This window comes from Kogia breviceps, chromosome 1 (assembly GCF_026419965.1).
Source record: "Kogia breviceps isolate mKogBre1 chromosome 1, mKogBre1 haplotype 1, whole genome shotgun sequence".
NCBI lineage: Eukaryota > Metazoa > Chordata > Mammalia > Artiodactyla > Physeteridae > Kogia > Kogia breviceps.
Genome location: NC_081310.1, coordinates 64,147,824 through 64,173,787, shown reverse-complemented (window position 1 = coordinate 64,173,787; position 25,964 = coordinate 64,147,824). Strand labels below are relative to the sequence as shown.

The following is a 25,964-nucleotide window of genomic DNA, read 5'->3' as shown; positions in this document are numbered from 1 at the left end:
GGTGCTGCCCTCTCACAGCGGCCCAGGCACAGTCCAGTGACCACAAAGGGCAATGCCCGGAGAGGGTGTGACAGGTCCCACAGCAACTCTGCCTATAGAGTCACAGCAGCCTGGCAGAGCTACCCTCAGGACCCTGCCGGTCGAGGGCGAGGGCCAGTGGCGGGTACACTGAGGCAATCTGCTGAGAGTCACCATGGAAGGAGCTTTGGGCTCCAGTCAGAACCCTGGATTCTCTTCCTGGCTTGGCACTTTCTAGCATGGGCCTCAGTTCTCCCACAGACAGATGAAATGGGATGGTGCCTGCCCTGCCTCCCTCCCACAGTGTGCCTGAGGCCCCGCAGAAGCCACGGTCATGCAGGTGCCTCTAGAGCCCCTCATGCGGAGGCGTGGAGGATGCTACTGATCGGAGGATTCAGCATTCATCCCTGGATGCTGTCCACGGGTTGGTTCCCAGGGCCCCCACCTCCAGGCACTGCAGCCCCCTGTGCCCACAGGGGACTCTGGCTGTCCCCATACCTTTCCAGGGGGCCCTTCCGGCCCCCCACCGGCCCCCACAACACAGGTCTGTCACACGCTCTCCAAAACACAGAAGACAACATCCGCAGTGGAAATGGAGAGTGAGGCTCGGAGCAGGTGCACAGGAAGTGCGGGTGGCGGGGCGCTGGGTCCCCACCAGCCCAGAGCAGCTGAGGCTGTCATTTCTTCACCCCCACCCCCGCTGAGGTGTCGAGAGCAGCCTCCAGGCTCTGGTTCAAGTGGGTGACTCTCAGGGGTCTTCCGTCAGCCTCCACCCTTCTCTGTACTCAGGCTTCTTTCCAGCCCTGCAGCTGGTGCACAGCTGGGCTCTGGCATCGCCGGGCCCGAGGCCTGGGATGCCTTGGAGGGAGACAGAATAAATGAATGAATGAAATGTGTGTGTGTGTGTGTGTGTGTGTGTGTGTGAGTGAGTGACTGTGGGCGTGACAATGTGAGGTGTGTGATGTGTGAGCGTGAGTGATATGTGACTGGAATGTGTGAGTGTGTGACAGTGGGAGGAACGGTGCAGGAGTGTGTTATGTGTGATGTTAGTGTGTGAGCACGTGTGTGGAGTAATGATGTGTGTGTGTGAGGTGTGAGTGTATGTGTGGTTGTGAGTGTGTGGGTGTGGTGCGTGTTTGTGAGTGTGTGGGTGCGTGGCTGTGAGTGTGAACGTGCTGTGTGTGTGAATGTGTCTATGAAGATGAGGGGTCTGCTGGGCTGTGGCTGCGTCTGCCAGGTAGTACAGGGATGTGTGGGATAAGAGCACGTAGGAGAGATTTTCACATCATGTGTGGCCCAAATAAAACCCTTAACAACATCACATTGGGCTCTTAAGAGAGAATATTAGGGATCTGAGGATGGCCAGGGAGGAAGTAAATGTTTGGTGTCTGAGGGACTGAAGCTCACAGATCTGGGCCGTCTAGTCTCTACCTTCAGATGTTGCCCCCGGGTCTTGCGGGTGTGGCCCCAGGGAAAGGCTGACCCCTGGCTAAATTGCCAAGTGGGAAGTTAGCCATCCTCACTCTCTTCTCCCTCGCTTTTTTTTTTTTTTTTTTGCGGTACGCGGGCCCCTCACTGCTGTGGCCTCTCCCGTTGCGGAGCACAGGCTCTGGACGCGCAGGCTCAGCGGCCATGGCTCACGGGCCCAGCCCCTCTGCGGCACGTGGGATCTTCCCGGACGGGGGCACGAACCCGCGTCCCCTGCATCGGCAGGCGGACTCTCAACCACTGCACCACCAGGGAAGCCACTCTCTCGCTTTTTTTGGCCCATCTACACGCTATTTCTCCTTTCTGACCGACAGGGCTGCTGGACGGCTCTGGTGCTCCCACTCCCAGGAGAAGTTCCGAGGAGCTGCAGCGCCCCAACAGGCAGGGGACTCCGTGGCCTCATGTCACGCCAAGGTTTGGCCAGAAGGGATAAGCCAATGGAAAAAATTCAGAGCCCAGTGACCGGCGGGTGGAGGGAATAAATAATACCAGATAGATCAGGAACTGTGCTAAGTCCTTCAGGTAAATTCATCTACTCTCCATAATAGCTGAGGTTTTATTATCCTACCTCTGTTACAGATGGGGTGAGAACATTTCTCATAAAGTTCTTGTGAGGGTTGCAGAAGGCAGGCATTATCTAGGGCTGGAGTATAGTGTGAGCGCCGGGGAGACTAGCCCTTGTCATCAGGGGGGACGTTGTCCTATGGCTCTGCTTGGTTATCGCATCACCCTGCTTTGACCTTCCCCTTGGCCAGGCTCTGAAAAGCCATCTCCTGACCTTTCCAGACAGAGGGCTGAGATCCTCAGGTGGCCCTCACTATGACCCAGCACTGCTCTCCCCAAAGACAGACCGTGAGAGTCCCTTGCCCCCTGGACTCACTGGGGAGCCCGCCCAGGTAGAGGCACCTGGCTCAGGCATCCTGCAGTCCCCTCTTTCTGAGAACTTCGACCAAAGGCTTGCAGGCCCCAGAGAGAGCTGCTCCCCAGGAATAGGCCTTTGGGAAGGTTAACCTTTACGGTAAACAGAGTCGTGACTTTCTGCTACAAGAAATGGTGGAGTTTGGGTAAAATTTCTTTCCTGAATGTGGTCATGTTCCTGTTGCTGTTCTAAGGTTAGAACCCAAACATGTGGAAATTTGGGATGAATTTTAATGTGATTTGTCCGCAAAGACCTAGATTTTTAGAATGTTCAGCTTCATACACTTAAACAAAGACTTTTGGCTCTAGTGAGGGTGGATTGGCTGCCCATTTCTTTATCAGCCTTAGGAGAGGTTTACAAGCTTCTAGAACTCCTTGAATTTTACAGCTCTACTATCTTCCTTTCCTTCCTGCTTCAACTTCCTGTCCAGCTGGGGGCCGCTGATCTTAGTTTTATATCTTCTCCCTTGGTGTGCCCCTGTCTAGATATGTAGTCTTTCTGAGATGACCTCATAATTTTTATTGTACAGGCTCCATAGTAGAGTTATGTCAGAGAAGTCTGGGGACGGGGAACCCTACTTGTTTCTCTACCTTGGGGACCAGCTTCACAGACCATATCATAGTCAGCTCCTCTCTGCTGTCTGCTGTTCTTAGGAGAGATGACCTGTCCTGAGTCTTGGGAAAGTCTTGGACAAATTATATATATATATATATATATATATATATATATAGAGAGAGAGAGAGAGAGAGAGAGAGAGAGAGAGAGAGAGAGAGAGAGAGAGTATGTATGTCTTGGCCTTTGATTCTAGGGACTGGGATAGATTGCCTAAGTTCAGGACTGGCTTGTAGGTTGTTGCATTAACACAGAAGCTGTATCTTAATTCTTCTGCCCCAGGCATGACTCTTTGGTGGGTCAGAGAGCAGCTTCCTGAGGGTAAAACAGTGATGGGTTCTAACATACCTTGTAACTTTGGTTCTCCTGCAATGCTTTGCTAACCAGACTGGGGAAGCACATAGCATGGAAAGCATTATGTTCAAGGCCCGGATAGAAGCAGAGGTTCTATCCCATATCAGGTGGGCTAGACAGCCAGGAAGAACTCTCTCCAAGAGAGAACTCTCTACACACTGACAACCTAAAGAAGAGTCTAGGGGTGGCACGGGGGTTTATAGGATATGGCAATGTTTAGCAGAACATAAGAATGGCCTTAGGAGACAAGGGGGTCCTTTACCTAATCACTGTCCCTCAAGAGGCTTTGGGTCAACTATTCTAAAACCTAACTCATCATCTAACTAGCCTCTAGTCTATTTAGGGAGTCTATTCATTTGGTTACTTGAGTTTTGATTAATAGCCTCTTGATCTTGGAGGATACCCCAGGAAGGTATGAGATTTAAGGTCAGGTGTTCCATGGATGCTGTATCAAGATTTTTTTTAACGCCTAAGAGGAGCACTAGTTATATCTGCTTTCAGTTTATTCCATCATAGTCTTTCACTACAGAGCTTTGGCATCTTGACCACTGGTATAGACCCCAAAGTGTTCTTTTATTGAAGAGAATCTTGGTCCCACTTGCAAGCTGTCTCCTAGCCCCCCTCAACCCAGCATTGGAGGTGGGGGGAACTCTGGTTTAGATACATGTCCTGGAGTGTCTAAAAGTGGGACCACAGCAAACTGCTCTGAAAGGGTTGCCCGGGAAACAAATGGTATGGGGGACAAATGCAGTCTGAGCCTCCTTGGTGGCAATCACTGTCTTTAATTATTAATTAACTCACATTTTTGATTTGTTAGCAAGTGCCAGCTCATAGGTGCTAGTTGAAGTACGGAGCTTAGAGGGAAAAAGACCTTAAAACCTTAGCTCTTTGGAGATCAGCCCCTCCCGGGCACCATCAAACCCCCTCTTTTCTCCCCTTTCACTCAGAACTCTTCAAATACAGGGGTTATGGGTGTTTGACCATTCTCTTACACTATTAGGTCTCTGTGAGTGACAAAAAGCGAAAGGGGTGTCTTCCCTTAGGTGGGGATTGTGAAAGACCAGTCTCTATTTACATTTTTCTCCTCCTCCTCCTCCTCTCCTCCTTACTGTAGAATTCTGTCTCCATCAGGAGAGCAGAGGCTCTTATATGGAGACAGGAGACGCGAAACCTAGCTTTGCCACTAGTGTATCTCATTTGTTGCCCTTGGACAAACTTCTTCACCTCTTAGGACCTCAATTTTCTCACCTGTAAAATGGTAAGGATGTGTTTTTGATTCCTTGTATGTATGCCCATGTTACATAACCCCTAAGGCCTCAGGACTCCAGACCTTCTATGATTTCTCCCAATATAGGCAGAGGTGAGAATACCTGATAAGGATTTTAGTGAGTGTAAATACACAGAGATGCTGTGGCTTCCAGGGATTCAGTGATGTTTTTAGAACGGTTGCTAGCCGGGTTTGTGGCCTATCTGTCCCGGTGTCTGGCAGAGCACCTGGAATCTAGTGAGTATCCAAATGTGTATTTTTAATGAGGGAAAGAAGAAGAGAAGATGGAAGGGAGTGGGGGATTGGGAGATTCGGAGATGGAGTGGAAGGGAGAATCCCACTGACATCTCCAAACAAGGGTGCAGAGAAGCCCTGAATGGCTTTCTGAAATCGTCTCCCCACCCACTGTGGTCCCTTTTCTTTCTGAAAGGTCCCCTTAGATCTTAATTCTCCTTCCACACCTTAGTTCTTTCATTAGGAATAAGCTGTAGGTGGGAACGCCTCATGTCACCTCACCCCCAACAGGAACAAGTAAGCCAGGCTTGGATGCCACCGAGAAGGGACCAACATACCCTCTGAGGACAGGTAGGAAAAGCCTAGGTGGGGTGTGAGTGCAGGGAGTGGAGCCTGGAGCTCAGGGCCCCGAGGATCAACGTGATTCGGAACGTGATTGCCACGTGCGGAGGGATGGGTGCAACCAGGCCTCTGTCTAGGCTTCTCTGGGGCCGTCCTGGGTGGCGGTGGCCATGTTGTTGGTCTGGAGCAGGAAGGTGGTAAAGGCCATGTCGGCTTCCTCCTTGGATGACTAGGGGACAACAGGAGAGGGGTCAGTGTTTGGAGCATTGGCTCATAGAGTGGGGGTTGGAGGGAGGGGATGCACTAAGTATACTAAATCCATCTTCTTGGCCTAAACAACCCAAGACTGTGTTGACCCATTGTTCTCATTGCAGCCACCGTGCTCACCAAGAGGGACTAATTTTGAGAAATGGAAAGTTGCAGCTTCTAAAAATATCTCCCTCTGTCTCACTACCTCCTTCCAACACATGGAGTGGAACCATCTCTGTTGCCTGGGCCCGTCCCCGGAAGCCCTGCCGCCGGTTACAGCCAAGGTGGCCTAGGCTGGCGTCAGCTACAAGGTTTACATTTTTCTTTCTCTACCAGTTCAGAGACACAACACCAGGCTGGAGGGGAAGGCTGTCTCCAGGACTGACTCATTCCCCTAATTGTTCCCAGTGCTGGGATCTCTGCTGCCTCCAGGGAGAGTAGATGTGGTAACAAGCGTTAGTGCCTTGGGATCAGGGAAGTACGAGGAGAAGGTAACATGTGACCCAAAGGCAGGCAGGATTTCAAGTAATGTGGCACTTGGTTGGGGTGGGAAGGGACCTCTAGTGATTATCAGTGCCTCCCATGAGCAAATGTCTTCCAGACCCAGGGAAAATGCTGGTCCCCTCAAACCCTCAAGTGAGGGTGGTGACCTGAGTCTATGGGTCCCATGGCCCGGGAAGAGCACCCGCCTAGTTGCCAGCGTTTGACATTTGACCTGCCCACCCTGTGGCTGAATCTCTAATGCATTTGACTTCCTCATCCCCTGCCAACCACTCCCCCTGCTCCCCCACCATCACCATCTCCCTCCCTCCTGCCAGTTTACAGCCTATAAACGCAGCTTACCTCCTGCCTGGGCCTCAGCCATGTCAACACCACAACCAGAAAGATGCACTTTCCAAATATTGTTTACACCCCCTTCCCTACTCTGGCACCAGCCCCACTCTGAGGTGGTTTTTCCTGATGTCTAACTGCAGTCCCTCATGCTGCATTTCCTCGTCACCCACGTGAGGCCTCCTTCTCCCTCCTTGCCCTCACCCTTTTCGCCTTCTTGGGTTCTTCCTTCTCCACAGCATCCTTGGTAGTGGTGGCGAACTCTGTGTGAAGAGGAGGGGAGGGTGGATCAGTCCTCCCTGGCCTCCTATTCCCATCCCAGATGCAGAGTCAGGGCTAATTCTTGTTCTCCAGGGACTGGGCATTCCCTTGAGTGAGGGCTGTACCGTCTTTTCCTCCGAGAGTTGTCTCCTGAGTGTCTGGAGAGGCTCCCATGTTGTCATGGGCTCCAAAATCCCTGGAGTTCTCAAAGTCTGACATGCTAATGTCCGTCCTGTAGCTTCTGATTGAAATCCGGTCTGTCAGGGGGCAAAGAGGAGTTGGTGTAGAGATGAGGGCCGGGGCATCCCCGAGGGAGCTCCACAGGAGAGCTGAAGGGGGGCAAGTTCTTTGCTGCTCGTCTCTGACTAGGACCCAAGGCAGAATAGAAATGACCCGAGTCTCCTCCCCAGCCCCTTTTCTCAGACAATCTACACTCAACAGTTGCTGACCTTTCTTCATCACTCTGCAGACTTGCAATGCCCAGGACCTTGTTTTGTCCTCAGAGATGGTTATTCTTATCCCTGTCTTGAGCCGTGAGGAAACCAGAGATATGAAACTGGCACACCCCGACTCACACAGCTGCCTGGTCCTCACACCAGACTGGAAGCCCAGGTTTCACAGCACCCTGCCCTCCTCTTCTCAGCAGCTACGCCTATGAACTTAGACCCCCAGCAATTGAAGATGGACTTCCAGCAGAGATGACGGCATTTGGACCACAGCACTTTCTGTAAGTTTTGAGCATGTGTGGGTTTATCATTCCCCATCTCACTTTCCTGGACCCTTCCTTTGAGCTGATAAAAGAGAACAGATCATGGCAACTCCCCTCAACGCCTCTGAGCCAGGACTGAGGCTCAGGGTTGGAGGTGGGGGGCAGGGAGCACCCCAGGACTCACCGACATTCTTCCTGTGTCGGGCTCTGACCACCCCAATCACTATGGCCCCTGCAGCCAGCACCAGGGCCAGGGGCACCAGGATGGAGACCAGTGCTTTGGAGCTCCCACCTTGTCCTGCAGAGCTGGAGGAAGCATTCATTTGGTTAGTCCCTGCCAGGGGCACTGGGGATCCCAGGAGGTGCTGGCCGGTTGTCTCCAGCCAGTTCTTCCTTCCTGGTTAATCCACTGCATCCTCCTAATACAGCCCCCGGAGCTCTGTTCTTCTAAGAAGCCCTCCTAGACAGGACAAAGCTGAGGACTGGACCATGCCTGCATCCCCGGACCGGGAAATTGAACTGAATGGTGAACCCCGCACTGGTCGCGGGAGAAGGGCAGAGAGCACAAACCGAGACAGTGAGGGCTACCTCCACTGTCAAGAAGCGGGGCAGGCTCTCCTCCTTGGGCCTCGTGGCCCAACCTCAGGTCCTTGGTCTCCAGGATGTTCTCCAGGTGGGGAGCCTCAAATCCCTCCTCACCTGCTGGGATCTGCGGGTACTCCACTCCCACCAGCTGGAACTACAATATCCTTCACTGCTCTTTCCTCTGCAAAAAGGCTGGGACCCAGAATGACTTTGTTCTCAGTCTCTCTGGCCCTCGGCTCCATCGCCTCCTCACCAGGAGCAGCATTCACTCCACTGGCATCTTGGGACCCTGGAGAGAGCAGAGGGGGCTGGATTATGGTTCTTTCTGTCCTTGAGTTTAGGGAGGCTGAGGAGTAGGACTTCATTAGGAATCCCAGGGTCAGGGTGAGATTTCAAGACTGTTAGGATAGGGCCTTGAAGGACACTAGAAACAGGAGTGATGGTCTTCACTAGCTTGTCACAGATGATCTCTGTCCCACTCATACCAAATTCACTTCCATCTACAAGGTTCTGTGTCATTAGATCCAGCTATGCATAAGGCCTGACCCATCATTTGTGGACAGGGAGATTTTTCACAGCTTTGAAACCCTGCCGAGGGCCTCTTGACTACAGGACTGGGAGCCATAGTTCTGCCCCCTGGTGATAGCTTGGTTAGGGTTCCCTCAGGGAGCCTGACCAACTGGATGCTGACATAATCGGATTTCTGGAGGGACTAAAAATACCTTCATTAGGGATACAAGATTTCATGTGATATTTTAAAAAGAGGCTTGAAATGCAAACTTATTAGAAGATATTGCCCTGATTTCCTTTATCAGACCTTGTACATGAAGGTTATCTGGCCCTCTTTTGAGCAGACTTTGGCAGAGTATGATGCATATAACAGTGATTCTGACATTTCTACGTATAGAAGAAGATCTCTCTGTATAGAAAGGGCTTCAAAGTGGCCTGAAGGAGCAACTATGGGACTTGTCTTGAAACTGAGGTTAAAAGGCAAATCCACTATTTTTAATTAGTTTGTATATTTATTAGGATGCCCTTTCTGGAAGGCTAAATTTGACCAGGTGGGGGCATAATCTACCCCCACCCCTGCCTCTTATAGCCAAACCTAGGGGCCACCCCTGATGGAGATGTTCTTAGGCAGCTTTCTGTGAGGTTCCAGGGTACGTGGGCATGGCCCTCGGAGACTCACCCTTCACCCTCTGCTCTACCGCCACATAGACAGCCACGGTCTCTCCGTATTGGTGGCCCTCCTTCACTCCGCACCAGTACCAGCCTTCGTCCTCGCTGGTGACAGAGTCCAGGATCAGGGAGATGATCTGGCTCTTCTGGTCGCAGTTCACAAAGGCCTGGCTGGGGCCTTCGTCCCGGCTGGGCAGGGCCCTGCAGCCTCTGTTGCTCCACTTACACCAGTACTTCTCATAGGAGTAGAATTTGCAGGGGAAGTGGCAGGAAATCTTGAGGGTCTCTCCCAGCCAAGCCCTGACGTTCTTGGGTACCTTGAGGCTTGGTTCTCCTGGAGCAGGGAGGGAGAAATAGGCAAAGAAGTCAGCGCTGGTGATGCTGCAGAAAAGTGACGGGGGGGACTAGGGGTTGCTTTGTCCACAGCCTATTTCCTCTTTGGACAGCATGGTAAATAAACACACTATACTGAACACAAAAGCACTTGTAATTATGTGCCTATGTAACAGATTATTGGTGACCACCGTGAGTCCCTCTAGTCTTTCGCAGACCATAGACCTTGCTAATGACTTCAGTTTGCTTTCCTTGTTGTTATCTGCTCTCCTAGACTCAAGACAGCCATACTCTACTCAGCTGACACCGTATATACTGTAAAAGAAGCCGATGCTCTTGATCACAGGAGGTGCTACGTGTGGTAGTTTGAAGAGTGTGGGTCAGGAAAGGTTTGTTACAGGTGTGAACAGGTGGGGGATGGATGCTTGACACGGGTATGAGCAGGTGGGCTCTCTCCGTCAGCATGGAGGTGGGGGAAGGTGGGAGGCAGAGTGGTTGGGGGGTGTTGCTGCTGCTGACTGGAGGGGTACCTGGGGCTGCCTGCCTTCCCTCTTGCCCCAGCTCAGCAATTACCTTCCACAATCTTGAGCTCCACCATGGACCTCCAGCGAGTATCGCCGTTGGTCAAACACCAATAGAAGCCGGCGTCCTGGGTGGTGAGCTGGTTGAGGATGACGGTGTAGGTGCCATTGCCTGGCTCCTCGTACAGTGCAAGCCTGCCCTCGTACTGCTCCTTGACCAGCCCCCCGCTCTGCACCAGCTGCGGGCAGCGGCCGTCTTGAGTGTCTTCCCAGCGACACCAGTACTTCAGGCTGTCTGTTTCCTTCGGGTTGTAGGCGCAGGACACGGTCACGGAGCTTCCCACCACTCCTTTCACCACAGGCCGACTTGGGGGAATCATGGTCTCTAGAAGCACAGACAGGGATGGGAAGGAAGAATGCAGTGTGGTCTGGGCAGCCTCTTCCCCGTGGGCTTAGCCAGCATAGAGAGTGACGTTTAGACCAATCACCTCACCCCCCATGAGAAAGTGAAAAAGATTCTCCTAATGTCACAGAGCCCAGCACTGGAGTCTTCACTCAGCCTCCAGCAGACTTCCCCACTGGTCTGGCAACCTTGCTCCCTTCCCCACCTTATTCTGAGCAGAGAATGGAAGGAGTTTACAGAGACACTATTAGCCTTTCTCCTTGGGCTTCTTACAAAATCTCCCCCTAGGTAAGTTTTTGTCTGTTTATTAACTTGTCCCACAAAATGGCCAGATGTTTTGTCTCCAAATTAAGAAAATGTATTAGAACAGTATGATTTAAAATATACACTATGGGGCTTCCCTGGTGGCGCAGTGGTTGAGAGTCCGCCTGCCGATGCAGGGGACGCGGGTTCGTGCCCCAGTCCAGGAAGATCCCACATGCCGCGGAGCGGCTGGGCCCGTGAGCCATGGCCGCTGAGCCTGCGCGTCTGGAGCCTGTGCTCCACAACGGGAGAGGCCACAGCAGAGAGAGGCCCGCCTACCGCAAAATAAATAAATAAATAAATAAATAAATAAATAAATAAATAAAGTATACACTATGTAGCACAGATAAGTTTAATTGTTGAGCACCCCGTCTGAGGGCCATGTCCAAGAGAAGCATGGCCTCTCTCCAAGAAGCTAAAGTTGAGGTTCTGTGAGAACCCTGGATGACTGAAGATGTTGAGGGATGTGGTGAGGACCAAGCTAGATGGAGAAATGACGTGCAGGGAATGTGAGCCCCTTACAGGAAAGTCACGAGGGCAGTGACCATGAACTTCAAGTACTGGGTCACTGTTTCTCATGAGGGTAACTCTGTATGGAGTGCTCCAGGGTGAGAAGGAGCCGGGATTTAACCTGCTAAATAAGAAGTAACCCTAAGAGATGTTGGAGGGGAGATTTTAGAAGCCGGGGCATTGCCTTCCTGGGAAAGCTCTGCGACCAACGTAAGTCAAGACTTCTTCCATCTGAGTGTGAAGGATGAGGTGCCATAGTGCTCGAGGGTCAGGGAGACTCTGTGTTATGTCCTCACAACGGTTCTCTGAAACCCAGACAATCTACAAGGTCTGGTCTCAATCAGGAGCTTCACTCCCCTCATTCCTATTGGCCAGGGACGGCCGTCAAAGGCCTTTGATAACAGAGAAGAAGAGTTAGGAGATCACACAAGGCAGAGGCTATGTCTTAAGGCTCTCGTGTACGGCTGCCCACAGAACATCTGATCCAGGGCTCGTCAGTGAGCGGATATTGTCAGCTGACTGATGGAGGTTAAATAGATTCACAGGGAGCGAGTGAGGCTCTCCCCTGCCAGACTGCCCACCTCTTCCCTCTCCCCCTCTCAGGTCTCACCTTCATTGACGAAGAGTTGCCAAGCCTGGGTGGGCCAGCCTTCCTGAGGCTCACCATTAGGGTGGGCTCCGCACAGGTAGAGCCCTGCATCCTCTTTCCTCAGGCCGGTGATATGCACACTGAAGAAACCCTTATCCTTGGGAGTGAACAGGATCCTGCCCTCAAAGTCCTGAGCCTTCTTCCCCAGCGTGTTGATGATCACACTGCAAGCTTCCGCATTTTTTAGCCGGCACAGAAATTTGGCCACATTTGCCATCTCGGGGCCCAGGGCACAGTCAAAGGTCACCGAGCCCCTGAGGTCTCCGTAAATCAGCTCAGGCTCGGGCTTCAGCACTTGGAGGTCGGCGTTGCTCTTGTCGGCGCTGGCATCGTCCCCAGCCTGGCAGACATACATCCCAGCATCGCTAAGCTGGATTCGGTTGATGATAACGCTAAACACTAATTGGTTGGTACCCTGAATACTGAGACGTACTCTGTTGCTGTAGCTGGGGCTCACATACTCAGTGGAGTCGATGACTAGCACGCAGCTCTGGCCTGTCTTCTTGCACAAAGATTTCCTCTTCTGAGAATTCTCAGCCCTGAAAGGGCAGTTGATGGTCACCGTTCTGCCCAGGTCTGCTGTGTAGACGTGGACGCCATTTATCTGCCCAGAAACTGCAGGATGAGGGGCGGGGGGCAAGTTGTGATTTTGCTTTCTTGCAACATAGGACTACTCAATGTTCCCCTTGAGGGCTGGGTGTGCCTGTCACCTGGAGTGCCCTTTTTTCCAGAGGGACACTGTCAGAATGTCTACCAAGGCCCAACTTTACTGCTGCCTCCCCTATGAAGTCTTCCCAAGCTGGCACTAATCTCTCCCTCCTCTATTCTGCCTTGATACTTACACCTGTATCACTTATTACATCCAATCTTGTGGACTTTGGGCAAGAACCGATCATTTAATTTACACTGAGAGTTTTGATGGACTAATGGATCTCAGTTTAGAAAATATATTTTAAAAGAAACCTTCTGGTAACCCAAGGTCTTGATCTGAAGGGTGCTCTAATAGCAGGAATTTAAAGATCCCTATGAATCTCTCCCTGCTCATGGACCTCTTGTCCCTCCTGCAACAAATATAATGAGAGAAGCTGTCCTCCTCATGCTCCTCTAAGCTACAGCCTTAGTAAAACCTGAAATGTTCCGGGCCCTGAAGACCGAGAAAGTGCCCCAGCACCCCACCACCAAGTAGGTCCCATCTGTCTCGTTTCCATGTTCTATTATGCAAAGTCCTTTCCTCCAGATGGACCCATAGCCTTCCCCCTGCCCTCTCAGGAGAGCCTTCCTGTTGCTCCTGGGATGATTCCCTCTCACTTTTCCCCAGAAGTCTAAGGCACCTGGATCCTTACCTTGACTGACTTCCAGGCTCACATCAAAGGACAGGCCTCTGCTGCTAATGCCCAGACCACACTTGTAGAGCCCCGAGTCATTCCGAGTGAGATGGCTGATGCTCATCACAAATGTGCCGCTCTCTGGGAAGTTGGTGAGGTTGGCTCTGCCCTCATAGTCCTTGGAGACGTAGCCCTCTGAGGAGATGAGGGTAGTGCAGCGGCCCCTGGATCCCTGCCGGCACCAGTACTTCCGGGTATGCCGGTTGACAGAGGTGGCCGGATAGTAGCACTTGATGGACACTGAGCTGCCTTCCACACTGCTCACATCCTGAGGACCGAATATGGGACTCTTCATGGAGACCACTGTGGGGACAGAGACAGAGGCTTTCCAAGGCTGCAGGGGGGTCACGCCTGCTGAGAGGATCCAGACAGCCCATGCCGAGGACATGAACGTTTCCTCCCAAGACACGTGCCTTCTGTGGATTAACTACCATGTACTACAGGTAGGCAATTGCTAAATTGCAAAACTATTAAACAATCCTTAAATTTTAATCGTAATTCATTAATGATAACCATTTTAAGGAAAATGGAATCGCAAACTTATTTAGTGATATCCCTTGTGTGTGTATATATATATATATTTTTTTAAACCACCCTCGTGGGGTGCTACATTATTTCATTTGTTATCTGTTATTTCCTTATATTTCCAGAAAAGCTTTACAGATTACTTTCTTTTTTTTCCAGATAAAAATATTAAGAGCCACAAGGATAAGTCATTTCCCCAAAACCCCAAAGCAACTCATAGTGATGCTTCTTTCAAGGTCAAGGTCTTGTTTCCTTTATTCCCAGTGAAGACCCTTCACCAGACCCCTGACCTCCAAACGAGGAAGTGCCATTTCTGTCACCTGGAGTGCCCTCTTTTCCAGAGGGACACTGTCAGAATGTCTACCAAGGCCCAACTTTACTGCTGCCTCCCCTATGAAGTCTTCCCAGTGCTGGCTCACCAATCCATTTTCAAGTGTGGCCTCTCTGCATTGTCTGTGTGGTTACTCCTCAAGGGAGTGCAAGCTTTGCAAGGGACATCCTTGGGGATGGGCCTGATTTCAGAGCCCCCAGGGAACTGGGTCTGGGATGGGGGTGGGCTGGGACCTGGCCGACGCACCTGGGAAGACGGCCAGCAGGCAGGCGAAGAAGAGGCGTGACATCGCTGGTGGCTCCCGTGGGTCTGTGCCACCCAGGCTGCCTTCTTGCGTGGTTGCTGAAAGACAATAGCAGGAGGTGATGAAGTGCCTTTGCCTTCGAAGACTAGTTGACCGAGTTCCTGCAACACCTGTTTGGTTTTGTGTCTCCAGTAACCTACATAAAACCTGTGGAAGAATGAATGGCTCCGCCTTTCCCATTACAGTTCAAAGTCCCATCATCCACAATGTTTTTTTGTTCCTTAATAGGTATAAGTAGATTTTCATCTTCTAAACTAAGCTGCAAAATTCCTTTAGGGTAGGGACATGCACATGTGTCATTTCCTCTGTATCCCTGTCCGGGGGTCACGGTCCTGGGCAAGATCCATTACAGCTCAGGACCAGCTCACCGGATACTTGGTTACTACCAAGAAGTGGCTCCATCTCTCTGTTCCAGCTGCTCTCCCTACATCCCTGGGAGGTGGAGGGGGGCTGGCATATTTTATGGCGTGTCATATGAGTAAGTAGAGATGCATAGAGGCAGCCTAGCAAGGATTAAAGCAATGATGACAGTCATAACCACCATGAATGGTCCTTGTACCATGTTCCAGGCACTGTGTTAAATAATGTACCTGTATTATCTCATTTAAACTTGATATCACCCCTAGGAGGTGGGTATTCTATTTTTGTTGTTGTTGCTGAGGAGACGGGCATTCTTATCCACATTTTACGTAGGAGGAAATGAAAGCTTAAACGTTAAGTGCTTTCCTCGCGTTCACACAAGGGTTAAGTGTGGGGATAGGTAGGGTGGGAGTGGAGGAGATGGGCAAGACCTGAATCCTGCTTTGTCTGACCCCCAGGGTCTAAGCTCTGAGCCTCTCTTACTGCACTGTATTGCACCTCAAATAGAGTGGCATGCTTATCCCTCATGCTTATTCCTGTTATTTGTAGAGCCCCCTTTGCTTATCAAAGCATTGTCATTTACACTATTTCACTGGAGCTCTATAAATTCCCTTTAAATAAGACAGAACAGATATAATTACAACCATTTCATAGTTAAGAAAATCAAGATCTTGAGATACTGAGTGATCTGCCCACGATTTCCCAGAGACTCAGTTATGGGGTTGGGGTTAAAAATGTAGGTATGGTGGCCTCTGTTATCCTGGTTGCTGAGGTCGGTCAGACGAAGATGGAGAATCCAAGGTAAGGCCACTCAGAGGGTGCAGCACGTGTGGACCTTGTAACATGTGTGGACATAGCCCAGGGCTGGGGAGGGTTGAGGGCCCCAGGGCCCAGCCTGACCACAGCTGTCCTCTGGACCCAGACTGCAGCCTAAAGGAGGAGAGAGGTGAAGAGGGGAGTCCCCGCTTTCCCACGGACTGTGACAGGCTTTCAGCTTTGGAATGGACTTGACGTTGAGAGTGTGAAAGGAGAAAACTGTGTTAACAAGTGCTGGGCAGTAACCAGCACCCATAAAGATAAGGAAGCTCTAAGCAGCAGGGAGCTTGGAGAGGCATCTCCCAGCCTCCCTTACTGCCTTGGCCCTGTTCCTGCTCCCAGAGACGCCCTTCGCTAGCTTGAGCCAAAGGAAATAGAGCTGTTTATCTTGGTTATTTCTTTGCCACGAGGGAATTTCCCAGCAAGGCACCTTTTTATTTCCTTGTGGAGATAAAGGTATTCTGTTTCTCCAGTTCTTCAGAAGAGTAAGAGGAGTGGGTTAGGGGAGGTGGGGACAGATATGGGTGTCAGGTGGCAGCTCGAGGCTCTCTTGATTCTGGTTAACGGCCCTGGACTTTTCATACCAGGCCAATGATTAACTTCTGGAGTGGGGCCTTAGCCAAATGCCAGCGCCCACCCCAACCTGGATGTGCTCAGGCAACGCTGGCTGCAGGACCACCTGAGTGGGCACGGTGGTGACCATGGGATTGACTCCCAGGTGGGAGCAGGGGTCAGAGGGCTGGGAAGTCTCTCTCCCCTGGAACACTTGGGATGGGCTCACTGCAGAGTCCCAAGAACTCTACCACCTGCCATTTGCGCTGGCCTTGGATGCAGTGGCCAGTGGGAGAACACAATGCCACATGCTTTGAGGAGCCCAAGCCAATAGCAGCTCTCTGGTTCTGGTCTCTGTTCTCACCTGACATCAGCAAGCTTCCTAATATTTCTGTGAGACTGGAGTTGGTCTTCCCATAGGCTGAGCTGGGGGATGCAGCCCCTCCTCTGGATTGGTAAAAGCAATTTGCCTTGGGTTACATAGAGTCAGATACCAGATTTTCCAAAGCGGGGGTCCCGACTGCCAGCCCAGGCTTCTCTCATCTGTGACATGCTTGGATGGCTGTGAAGGTCCATGTGGGGGGAGGATGCACACACGTACCCATTACCCTTTGCATAACCTCACACCAAGGATGAGATCACCATGTATGCGCAGGGGGAGGGCAAATCTGGTAGAAGTTGACCTTGGTGAGGAAACACACAGTCCAGTCCCCAGAGATACTGGACTCTTCCGGCACCCCCATGCTCTCAAGAGCAGGAAATCTTTGCTCAAAGCTAAACGTGAAACACAATTTCTCTGTTCGCAGCTGAAAGGACCCTGGGCTTTGCGAATCATTAGAAATCCCTTCCTCTCAAAACCAGACTTTCTCCCAAACCTGGGAGATTCAGGTCTCAGGGAGGCCCCAGTTCCATGGTAGCTGGGGCTGGAGTCAAAGGATTTGCTTTAGGAAGGAAAGAAAGAGCATAATATTTATTGGGCACCTAGTATGCACCACATGCTTTGCTACCTTCTTTTCTTATATGACTTCATCCATCATCTCAGCCACCCAAGGGGTAAATAATATCTTCATGTGCAGATGGGAAATCTAAGGGTTAGAGAGATTCTTGGCCCCAAGACTCCACAGCAGAGTGGGATCGAATCGCTACCCTATTATCACTACTTGGATGCTCAGAGGAGCCTGTTTTTTCGGGATCTACATGGGCTAGTATATCATGCATGAGGGCACATTTTCTGGCTCTTAAAAAAGGAGCCGTATTTTCACTAGTCAGGCTGGGATATTCTAAATCATTCTCATCTTACCAAGTTACTGACCCTGATATATTCATAATGTACATCTACACAATTGTGGGTTGGGGCAGGGTGTAGGCCCTGCTGAATAATAGAGTCTATCTCCTCATAGAATTAATCTAGCTAGCTCCCCTGAAGTTAGAGTGGTTGGTCTTCAGCTCTCATGGCTTGGAGTCAAATCTTTGTCCATCTAATCTTAGGTTTTTCTCCTTTTTCAGAGGGAGAAGTTTCGCCTGGACCAGGTCCTGGCTTGGCTGCTGGTGAACACAGGCCCTCAGCCACTCTGGGTTCTTCACCTGTTTGGTACACAGCAGAGGGTCAGCTGAAGCTCTCACAGTCCCCGGGGCTTGAGAGGGAACAGAAGCAGGCACTGAGGGGACTTGAAGCCAAGTTGGCAGTTTCTGACTTCCTGTGAGTGTGAACTTGGGGGAACAGGAAGCTTGGGGCTCAGAGGAACAGGGAGTGGCTGGTCTGGCTGGGGAAGGAGCTTTCCTTGGCCTGGACTGGATGGCCAGGAGAGGCACTGACTGGGTCCATGTGGGACTATCACTCTCCTCTCCCATGGGTGCAGAGGCCGAGCACAGACTAGAGTGAGCCTGGAAACCACAGCCTCGCTAGGGGAGGGAGGGCAGTCGGTGTAGTCTGGAAGGGCCTCAGACTTGTAGTGACAGGAAGGAACACAGGAGAGGTTATGAAGTTTATGTAAGCCCTGGATTGTGGGAGAATCTCCAAGTAAAGGCAGTGTTGGAGAAAAGGAATTGGAACTCCAGAGGGCAGGGAGATGGAGAGAGAGCAGCCACAGGGTCCAAAGGATATATGAACTAGAAAGACCCAAGACTTTCTGGTTCCACTCCTGTCAAAAGTCGGAATGCAAGACTTCAGCAGAAATTAAGCATTTGGGATACAAGCTCCATGAAGCTCTGGGAATAAGACTTGTGGATTTTCAGATGGCCTTTCGACAAAGACTGAGAATCCCCGTTATTGACTCCATCCCATTCCACCCTGATGTGTAAGTGTTTACCTCACCACTCTACCAGATGGCAAGCTCCTGGAAGTTAGAGCCTACTGAGATCAATCTCCCCATCTCCAGAAGGTCTTGCTCTCCAGAGAGTGCCTGGCAAAGACCAGCTGCTCAGCAAAGACTGATTGGATTGGGAATGGTTACATCCTCATTCCCTCTCTGAGAAGGGCAAAGTTAGGGCTGATTTCTCTCACTTTGCCCAATAGCTTCTTGGTTCTGGGAACTCAAGGGAAAGTAGCATGAAGAGGAGCATGGAGGATGGAAGAGAACCCAGAGGTCCAGAGTCCTGCTCTGTCACAGGCTACCAGAAGAGCTCTACCACTTGGGCAAAATATGCTGGCTCAACTTTCCCATCTGTAAAATGGGCATCATGGTCCCTGACTCTTCTAGTTGAAGGGCTACTGTGGGATGGGGGACTATGGAGTGGAATAACAGGTTAATATATATGGAAGCATGCTGAATAGTGTAAAGTGCTCTTCCACTGTAAGAGGTTGCAATTACTCATTAGCACAGGAGGGTGAGGGTCTGCGCACTTAACTTTTACGGTTGCTGTGCACTTGGAGAGTAGCACAGAGCACGGACTCCTCAGCTTGGCTCTCGTCTCTCTTACTTGGGGGTTGTGTGATTTGGGGCAGGCTGTTTAAACTCATTGAGCCCCAAGTCCTCATCTGTAAACTGGAGACAATTGTACCTAGTATAGTGAGTCACTGTAAGGATTAAATGAAGCAACATATGTAAAGTTCTAAGCAGGGCACTGGGCTTAAAAAAAAATAGTTCCTTGCCCATATCCTGTCTAAAATCAACACAGTCTTCTCTTTTTCCTCTCTTAGAGTGAGAAAACAGAAGTCTGTTTGCCGAGCGTCCTTTGAAGGCTGGGGGGAGCTGCTCAGATTAGACCAGCATGGCCTGAAAGAGGACTAGGTTAGAAGTGAGGGATCATGATTCTAGCTAGCACGTAGTGAGTCATTTTCAAGTGCTTTACATGCGTTAACTCATTTAATCTTCACAACCACCCTAGAAGGTAGGATAAAATGGCCAAATGCATTTCACAGATGAGACAGTTGAGGGCCAGAGAAGTAAGACATTTGTCCAAAGTTACACAGTAGGTAAGTGACTGGGATGGGATTCAAATACAGGCATTCTGGGTCAAGAGTACAAGATTTTAGTCACTATGCTGTACTGCAGAGGGTCTTAGACTTGAGAGGAAGCAGTCAGGAGGGGAGGGAGCAGGAAATCCAATCTTAGAGGAGAAGTTAGTCCAGTTCTTGCCTCTCTGCTTTTCACAGGAAAGGTAGTTCCTGTGAAGAGACTCTATTTGAACCCAGAGGTAGGTGCCAACAGAGAAATTTCTTCCTGAAAAATAATTCTGGCTGCTATTTATTTAGCACTTACCACGTGTACGGCATGCTACATTCCTTTCCTAAAACCAGACACATTGCCTTCAAAGCTTCTTTCTACTCCATCACACTGTGTCAATGCCAGGGACTTTGGGCTCCCAGCTTCAGCCCATCCAAAGAAGGGGCAAGACATAGATGAGGGGATCTCTGCTGAGCACATGCCTGAATAATGTTATTGTTTTTAAAGTTGGGTATTGTGTTTTGTAGGTGATGTCAGAATGTCCCCATGACCATATCAAAATGACCGCCCCAAAATGCTGTCATTTGTACTTGCTGGGTGAACTTACACCACTCACATTAACTCACAGTCTTAGTTTCCTCAACTGTAAAATGGGGTTGTGATACCTACCCTGCCTACCTCCCAGGTTTGTTTCAGGTGGGAAGGGAATGAAGCTGTGAAAGCCAAGGGTAAGTGTGTTTACTACTTGGAAGCTGCTGCTATCACACTATTTGTAAAATAAAGCCACAGCATCTAGAGGTGCTAAGAGACAGGCTAAGAGACAACTAGCTGCTCTCCTGGCTCCTGGTTCATTGCTCTTTCTGCTACATCACCACACCCAAGGCCAAGGAGAGAGATGGATGGAGAGTTTCAGAGCTGGCTCTGGGCAGACCAGAGAGTTGCCTTCTACCCTAACCCATGAATTGGCATATCTCATCTCCAGGTGTTCAGGGACCCGTAATTCCCCTAGTGAAGGGGGAGAGTGATGGCGAAGGCTGTGGTGCAAAACAGCGCCAGCAGCTTAGGTGGCCTGGGGCAGTTGCAAAAAGGGAAGTGGGGGCGGTGAGAGATGGAGCTTGCGCAGCAGCTGTGCTTGTGCCGGAGGGTCCCCTGGCTGGCCTGGGGATGCTGTCAGGATGGGCCAGGGGAAAGCCTATGTCTGAGGCCTCCGGGCTGCAGAGCTGGGAGGAACATCAGGACTGGGGAATGCTGCCTATGCCTGGGAGGGGGCTCTGCCCGCCTTACTCACTTTCCCAGGAAGGACCTCATTTTTCCCACTTTAGCAGGTGCGGATGATACAGTGATACACACTTATACCTCAAAGTGGCAGGAATCTGCGAGAGCAAAGCTGGGTTGGAATTGGAAAGATCTCAGAACCTCTTCGAAGCCGGGAAAAAGGGGCTGCCTGTGCCCTCACCAGAAAGCTGGAGGTGGAAAGCTTCAAGGACTAGAAGAGTTTGTGCCTCACGCCAGGCACTGCAAGTGCCTTATTCTATCCAGGTCTCTCTACTGCTCAATAGCCCTGGAATAACTGAACAGAACTGCAAAACACCAAACAACTGTTATTTTGTTCTAGAGTTTTCAAAGCAATTACACACGTTTTCTCATTTGAATCTCACATCCACCCAAAATGATTGGCCTTATTTGTATCCCCATTTTACACATTAGGAAACCGAGACTGAGGGAGCGATTAGGTGACTTGCCTGAGGTCACAGTTAAATTATAAAGGAGTTAGTAGGAAATTCAGAGACCAAACTTAGAGCAGAACTACGTGTGCTGACCCAAGACATCCCTTCTTCCCACCTGCTGAGCTTTCACCCATGAGCCCTTACTCAGCTCTCCGGGATGTGCTGTCTACTCTCCCACAACATGCTCGGGCACATAAGCAGCGACCACGTTCTCCTCACCCCACTCTCTGTAAGCTGGGCGTCATGCACACAGAGGGCACTGCCTGAGTCACCATCCCGGGTCCTTCCCAGATGGCATCCCTTTGGGGATCCCGGAGCAGCCACACTTACTTTTAGCCACTTCCTTCTATCCTGTCAGCTTCTTGGGCACAGCCTGCTGACCAGTCCGCAACCCTTGCCTTTCTAGAAGCCTTTGGCAGGACACTGGATACTGCTGCCAAAACTGAAACTGTGTGTGGTGCTTGACCCCACACCTGGGCTCTTAAAGGAACACTCTCCCATGGGCATGGCGGCTGGCCAGTGGCACGTGACTCCCACAGATCCCTTGCTTTCCTTTCCTTTTGACTTTCCTGGCTGGCACCACTTGCTTCTCCTTGACCTTGGGAGACTCTGTTACTTGGGAATACTCCATCTTTACAGCTGCAGGAGGTGAGACAGGGTATCAAGCATGAAGAGCCTGTTCTGTTGCTTTCTAGCTGCAAGATCTTAGGCTAGTCACCTTCACATTTCTTTGCAGCTGAAAAATAGGGAGACTAATACCAAACCTACAGGTTGAGGATATAACCAGATATTAGATGTGAAACACCTAGCCCAGGGCACGGTGTGGAATCGATATGCATTGGAAGGGGTATAGGTGGCAGGAATAGCCTCACATCCTTGGACTCATATCTCCACTCACCTGGCGACATGTCCCCCACTCCCTGGGCTATTCAGCCTGGATTAAGCCCACTTGTTACGCATCTCCTGCAGAGCCCCTTTTGCCAGCTCCAGAGCTCCCGGGACCCCGGGGACCGTGCTCTTCCCTTCTCAATCACTAGAGGAATTGGAGGTTCTGGCTGCCTCTGAGCTCCCCCGGGAATGGCAGACCTTGGAGTCTTGTTGGAACCTGGGCTTGGCGCCTCGGCAAAGAGGACGCTGACAGGCAGAGCTGGGGTAGAAACTTCTGTCCCTGACTCAGTTAGTCCTTGGCACCTCCCTGACCTGACCCAGTTACGACTCCCAGGAGTTCCCCAAATGATCTTAGTCCTGAGTCACACAAGTGAACCCCACTCCCCAACACACATGTGCCTCCTCCACCCCTCACCATGCTCCCCCCCACAGAATCCTGCCCCATCATACCTGCGCAGGGCTGGTCCAGGCTCTCCCTACAGCATCCTACAGACTGAACCCCAAAAGGGGAAGGAGGAAAGGGGAAATAGAGTCCTGAAAAAACACAAGGCAGTCAGAGCCCAGGTCTTATTTTAGCTAACCACTCAGTCACAGCAGGCTATCAACTCGCGATCACAGGTTTGGATGGCAAGAAAAGAAACCAGGTTTTCTATTATGGAGCTTAATTTTATACCCTAAACCCACAATCTGACTGATGTAAGAAAAAAGTTACCTAGTCACTCCTGGGCAGAGTTGGTCCAATTCAACGATATCTCAGTCACTTGACTCCCGATTGAAAACTCAGTCTCATTCTGGATTTTCTTTCCTTTTTGTCTCCCCTCTCTCCTCTGGTGATGATGTGAACCCTGAGGAAGTGGGCATGGGTGAGGGGACGGCTTGTGCCAGTGTAACTGTCGAAGCAGTGGGAAGGAGGGCCCCATCACGCTGGCCTTGCTTTGTCCTGGTTCTATGTTGGCCTTATGAACCAGAAGGAAATAGTCCCATCCAGTGAGGTGTCATGTGACCTGCTGGTTGGTGGTCTTTATACTGGCCCATCCTGAGAGGTCTGTTGTCCACTCTGTGTGCTACTTGTCCCTTCATGTGGGCTCCTTCGGGGAGGACCTCCGGGCCCCCTCAGCCCCTCCTCCCCCTTCTTGTGTATGCAGGGCAAATGTGGCTCACCTGCATCTTTCTGATGCCTTCCGGAGATCGTGTGCCTCAGAGGCACGTTCTCCTCAACACCCCTTGTAGCCTTCTGTGCTCAATTGTCCCCATGTAACTGGGGCTGCAAAGGACATTGGCAAGATGCTGACCACCAAAGTTGCATACAGGACAAGCAAGGCACAGGCCCCCTTGGCTCTGGCATCTCCAAACCCTTCTGGATCTCTCCATCACTGTCAACCTCCTCTCCCGACTGCAGCCCTGATCCAAGCCCAATGGTGGTGGGTGTGAAGTCACAAAGACTCATCGATAGCTAAGCCATCTTTCTTCCCCTTCAGCAACTGTTCTTCCTCCCAGTTCCAGGGTCAATGTGAATTGGGAGGATGTGAGGGGAGATGGAGATGGTTTGGGGACAGTTAGGGGAACATCCTGGTTCTGCCAGATTATAGCTCCTTTCAAAGGTTTTCCTTCTTATCTCTCTCTCCTTTGGAACTCAATTGTCAAGATATTTGTAGGTTTTGTTTTCTTAGTCTCATTAACCGATTTCCTCCAAAGCAGGGATACCTTGTGTTGTCTGGGCTGGAGTTGGCGTTAAGAGAGGCCCACTGAGCACTAAGACAGAACCTTGGTGAGTGTAAGCCTGTGGGGAGGGAGGGAAACACATCCATGAAACATTTGCTTCTCATGCTGCCTTGGGGGCCTCAGATGTCCCCTCCTATTCCTGTAGTCTGCGATGGTAGGAGGGTTCCTCGATCGTGTCCTGCTGTATTCCCAGGAGTCCCCAAGACTATCTTAGCATACCGTTCCCCCACTCACCCCCGCCCTGCCCTACATATCCAAGACCCACCTGGATTAGTGATCCAGTTTAGGGAAAGAAGAAAATGAGAAGTAGAACACAGGGAAGAGCCACAAAGTCAAGACCCTGCGTCCTATTTTGGGCTCAGCCACACGCCAGTGGTGTGATTAGAGTCCCCCAGCTTCCCCTCTTTCACTGTGGTTTCCCCACCTGGAACCCACTGGCCCTAAGACATAGCCCCTGCATCCCAGTCCTGAGACAGGAGAGACTGGCCAGAGGGCCCAACTACCCAACTCAATAGTGATGATAGCAACAAGAATTATACCTCCCCAACTGCCATCACTTCATCAGCATAAAAGCTCCCCCTCCCTCTCAAACTAATCCTATGAGAAGAATATAATAATGAGAACGGCTTCTCATTTGGCTTTCACGACTCTGGGACTCGGCATGAGTCAGTGTGGGGAAGTGCAGAGCCCTGGTCTGGGGACAGAACGCCTGTATCGTGGCTCTGGCTCTGCCTCTAACTTGCTGAGCGACCTTTGCCAAATCACTTCCTCCTTTAGGGCTGCAGTCATTTCATCTCTTGAATGGGGGGCCTGGACCAAATGGTCTCCAAGGCTTTTCCAGTTCTTGGATTCTGTGTTTTGATCGAGCACCACATTAGATGCCTGTGGCTGCTGTAACAAATTACTACAACATGTGTGGCTTAAAACAGCTGAAATGTATTATCTCTTGGTTCTAGAGGCCAAAAGTCTGAAATCAAGGAGTGGGTGCTGTGTTTACTCTGGAAGCTCTGGGGAAGAACCTGATCCTTGCCTCTTCTAGCTCCTGGTGGCCGCTGGCTTTCCTTGGCATTCTTTGGCTTGTAGACGCATCACTCCGATCTCTGTCCTTATGCTCACGTTGTCTTCTGAAAGTGTATCTCAAATGTTTCTCTGCCTGTCTTATAAGGACACTTGTGATGGCATTTGGGGTCCACCCAGATAATCCAGGATGATCTCCTCATCTCAAGAACCTGAACTGAATTACATCTACAAAGACCCTTTTCTCAAATAAGATAACATTTACAGATTCTAAGGATCAGGAGGTGCACATTCTTTGGGAGGTCATTTTTCAGCCTACCACAAGCATCTACTATGCCCATGACCAGTTCAATCAATTTACCACAAAATTACGCCCACAACAAGTTTGAGGTCCAGGGAGATTTGAGACATGCAGGGGTAGGCATCCCTGTTCCCCAAGAGCTTATTATGGTTTAACTGAAGAGTCATCACCCCAACACACCACTGCCAAAGAGCAACACCAGCCAGGCAGTGTAGCCTTGTGGAAAGCCCCCAAGCTCCAGACCCAGAATGCCCTGGGTTTACGTAGGAGTCCTGCCACCTACTAGCGGGGGGACCCTTGACAAGTTTTTTAATGTCTCTGGACCTTGGTATTCTCATTTATAAAATGGGGCTAATTACACTTACCCCATAATTATGGTATGAAGATTAACTGTAATATGGACAGTGGCTGGCATCTAAAAGGTGCTTATTGTCCAGCTTCAAATGAAAGGGACAGTATAGGCTTTTGGAACAGAGTCCCACTGATCCATGAGGAACCAAGGGCAGGGAAGTGGAATGACTTGCCCAGGTTTGCCTGGTGAGTTGATGGCATGGATGGGTTGAGAACCAAGGTCTCCCAGCATTGGGCACTTTCCTCCACTTCCCAAAGCCTTTACTCCCCCAGATGAATCTTCTGAATTGTGTTTCCCCAGGCAGCAAAGGGCTCCCATTTGCACCCTCAACTGATCCAGGGAAGACTGGAGAGGGCCAGGTCCACACGCCTCCGCAGGTCCAGCCCTTCAGATTGGCATCACTAGCGTGTTGCTCCCAGACCCGGGGCTGACCCAGCCACCAATGGAGAAGGGGACGTCAATGCCATCCAGTCCTTCCCCAGAACTCCACTGCCCTTCTGCATTGCTCACTGTGGACGGTCTCCATGACTG

At 50.8% G+C, this 25,964-nt stretch overlaps 1 protein-coding gene across 1 annotated transcript; it reads right to left on the bottom strand.

The window, feature by feature from the left end:
• Positions 1-4,155: 4,155 nt before the first annotated feature.
• Positions 4,156-21,636, bottom strand: PIGR (polymeric immunoglobulin receptor). The gene is made up of 11 exons (XM_067028643.1): positions 21,484-21,636; positions 14,255-14,350; positions 13,111-13,455; positions 11,729-12,382; positions 9,955-10,287; positions 9,059-9,382; positions 7,984-8,158; positions 7,469-7,590; positions 6,701-6,832; positions 6,519-6,577; positions 4,156-5,463 (listed from the first exon to the last, which is right to left on the bottom strand). Exons 2-11 carry the CDS (start codon positions 14,295-14,297, stop codon positions 5,368-5,370), a joined length of 2,283 nt encoding a protein of 760 aa, XP_066884744.1. The 5' UTR covers positions 14,298-14,350; positions 21,484-21,636; the 3' UTR covers positions 4,156-5,367.
• Positions 21,637-25,964: the final 4,328 nt, after the last annotated feature.

Excerpts from the sequence above, each read along its gene's own strand:
- PIGR (XM_067028643.1), bottom strand. The coding sequence starts at position 14,297 with ATGTCACGCCTCTTCTTCGCCTGCCTGCTGGCCGTCTTCCCAG. Across the intron at positions 9,383-9,954 it reads GGAGCTCAAGATTGTGGAAG|GAGAACCAAGCCTCAAGGTA; the intron begins GTAATTGCTGAG and ends TCCCTGCTCCAG. Across the intron at positions 6,833-7,468 it reads CCGACACAGGAAGAATGTCG|ACCGGATTTCAATCAGAAGC; the intron begins GTGAGTCCTGGG and ends GCCCCCTGACAG.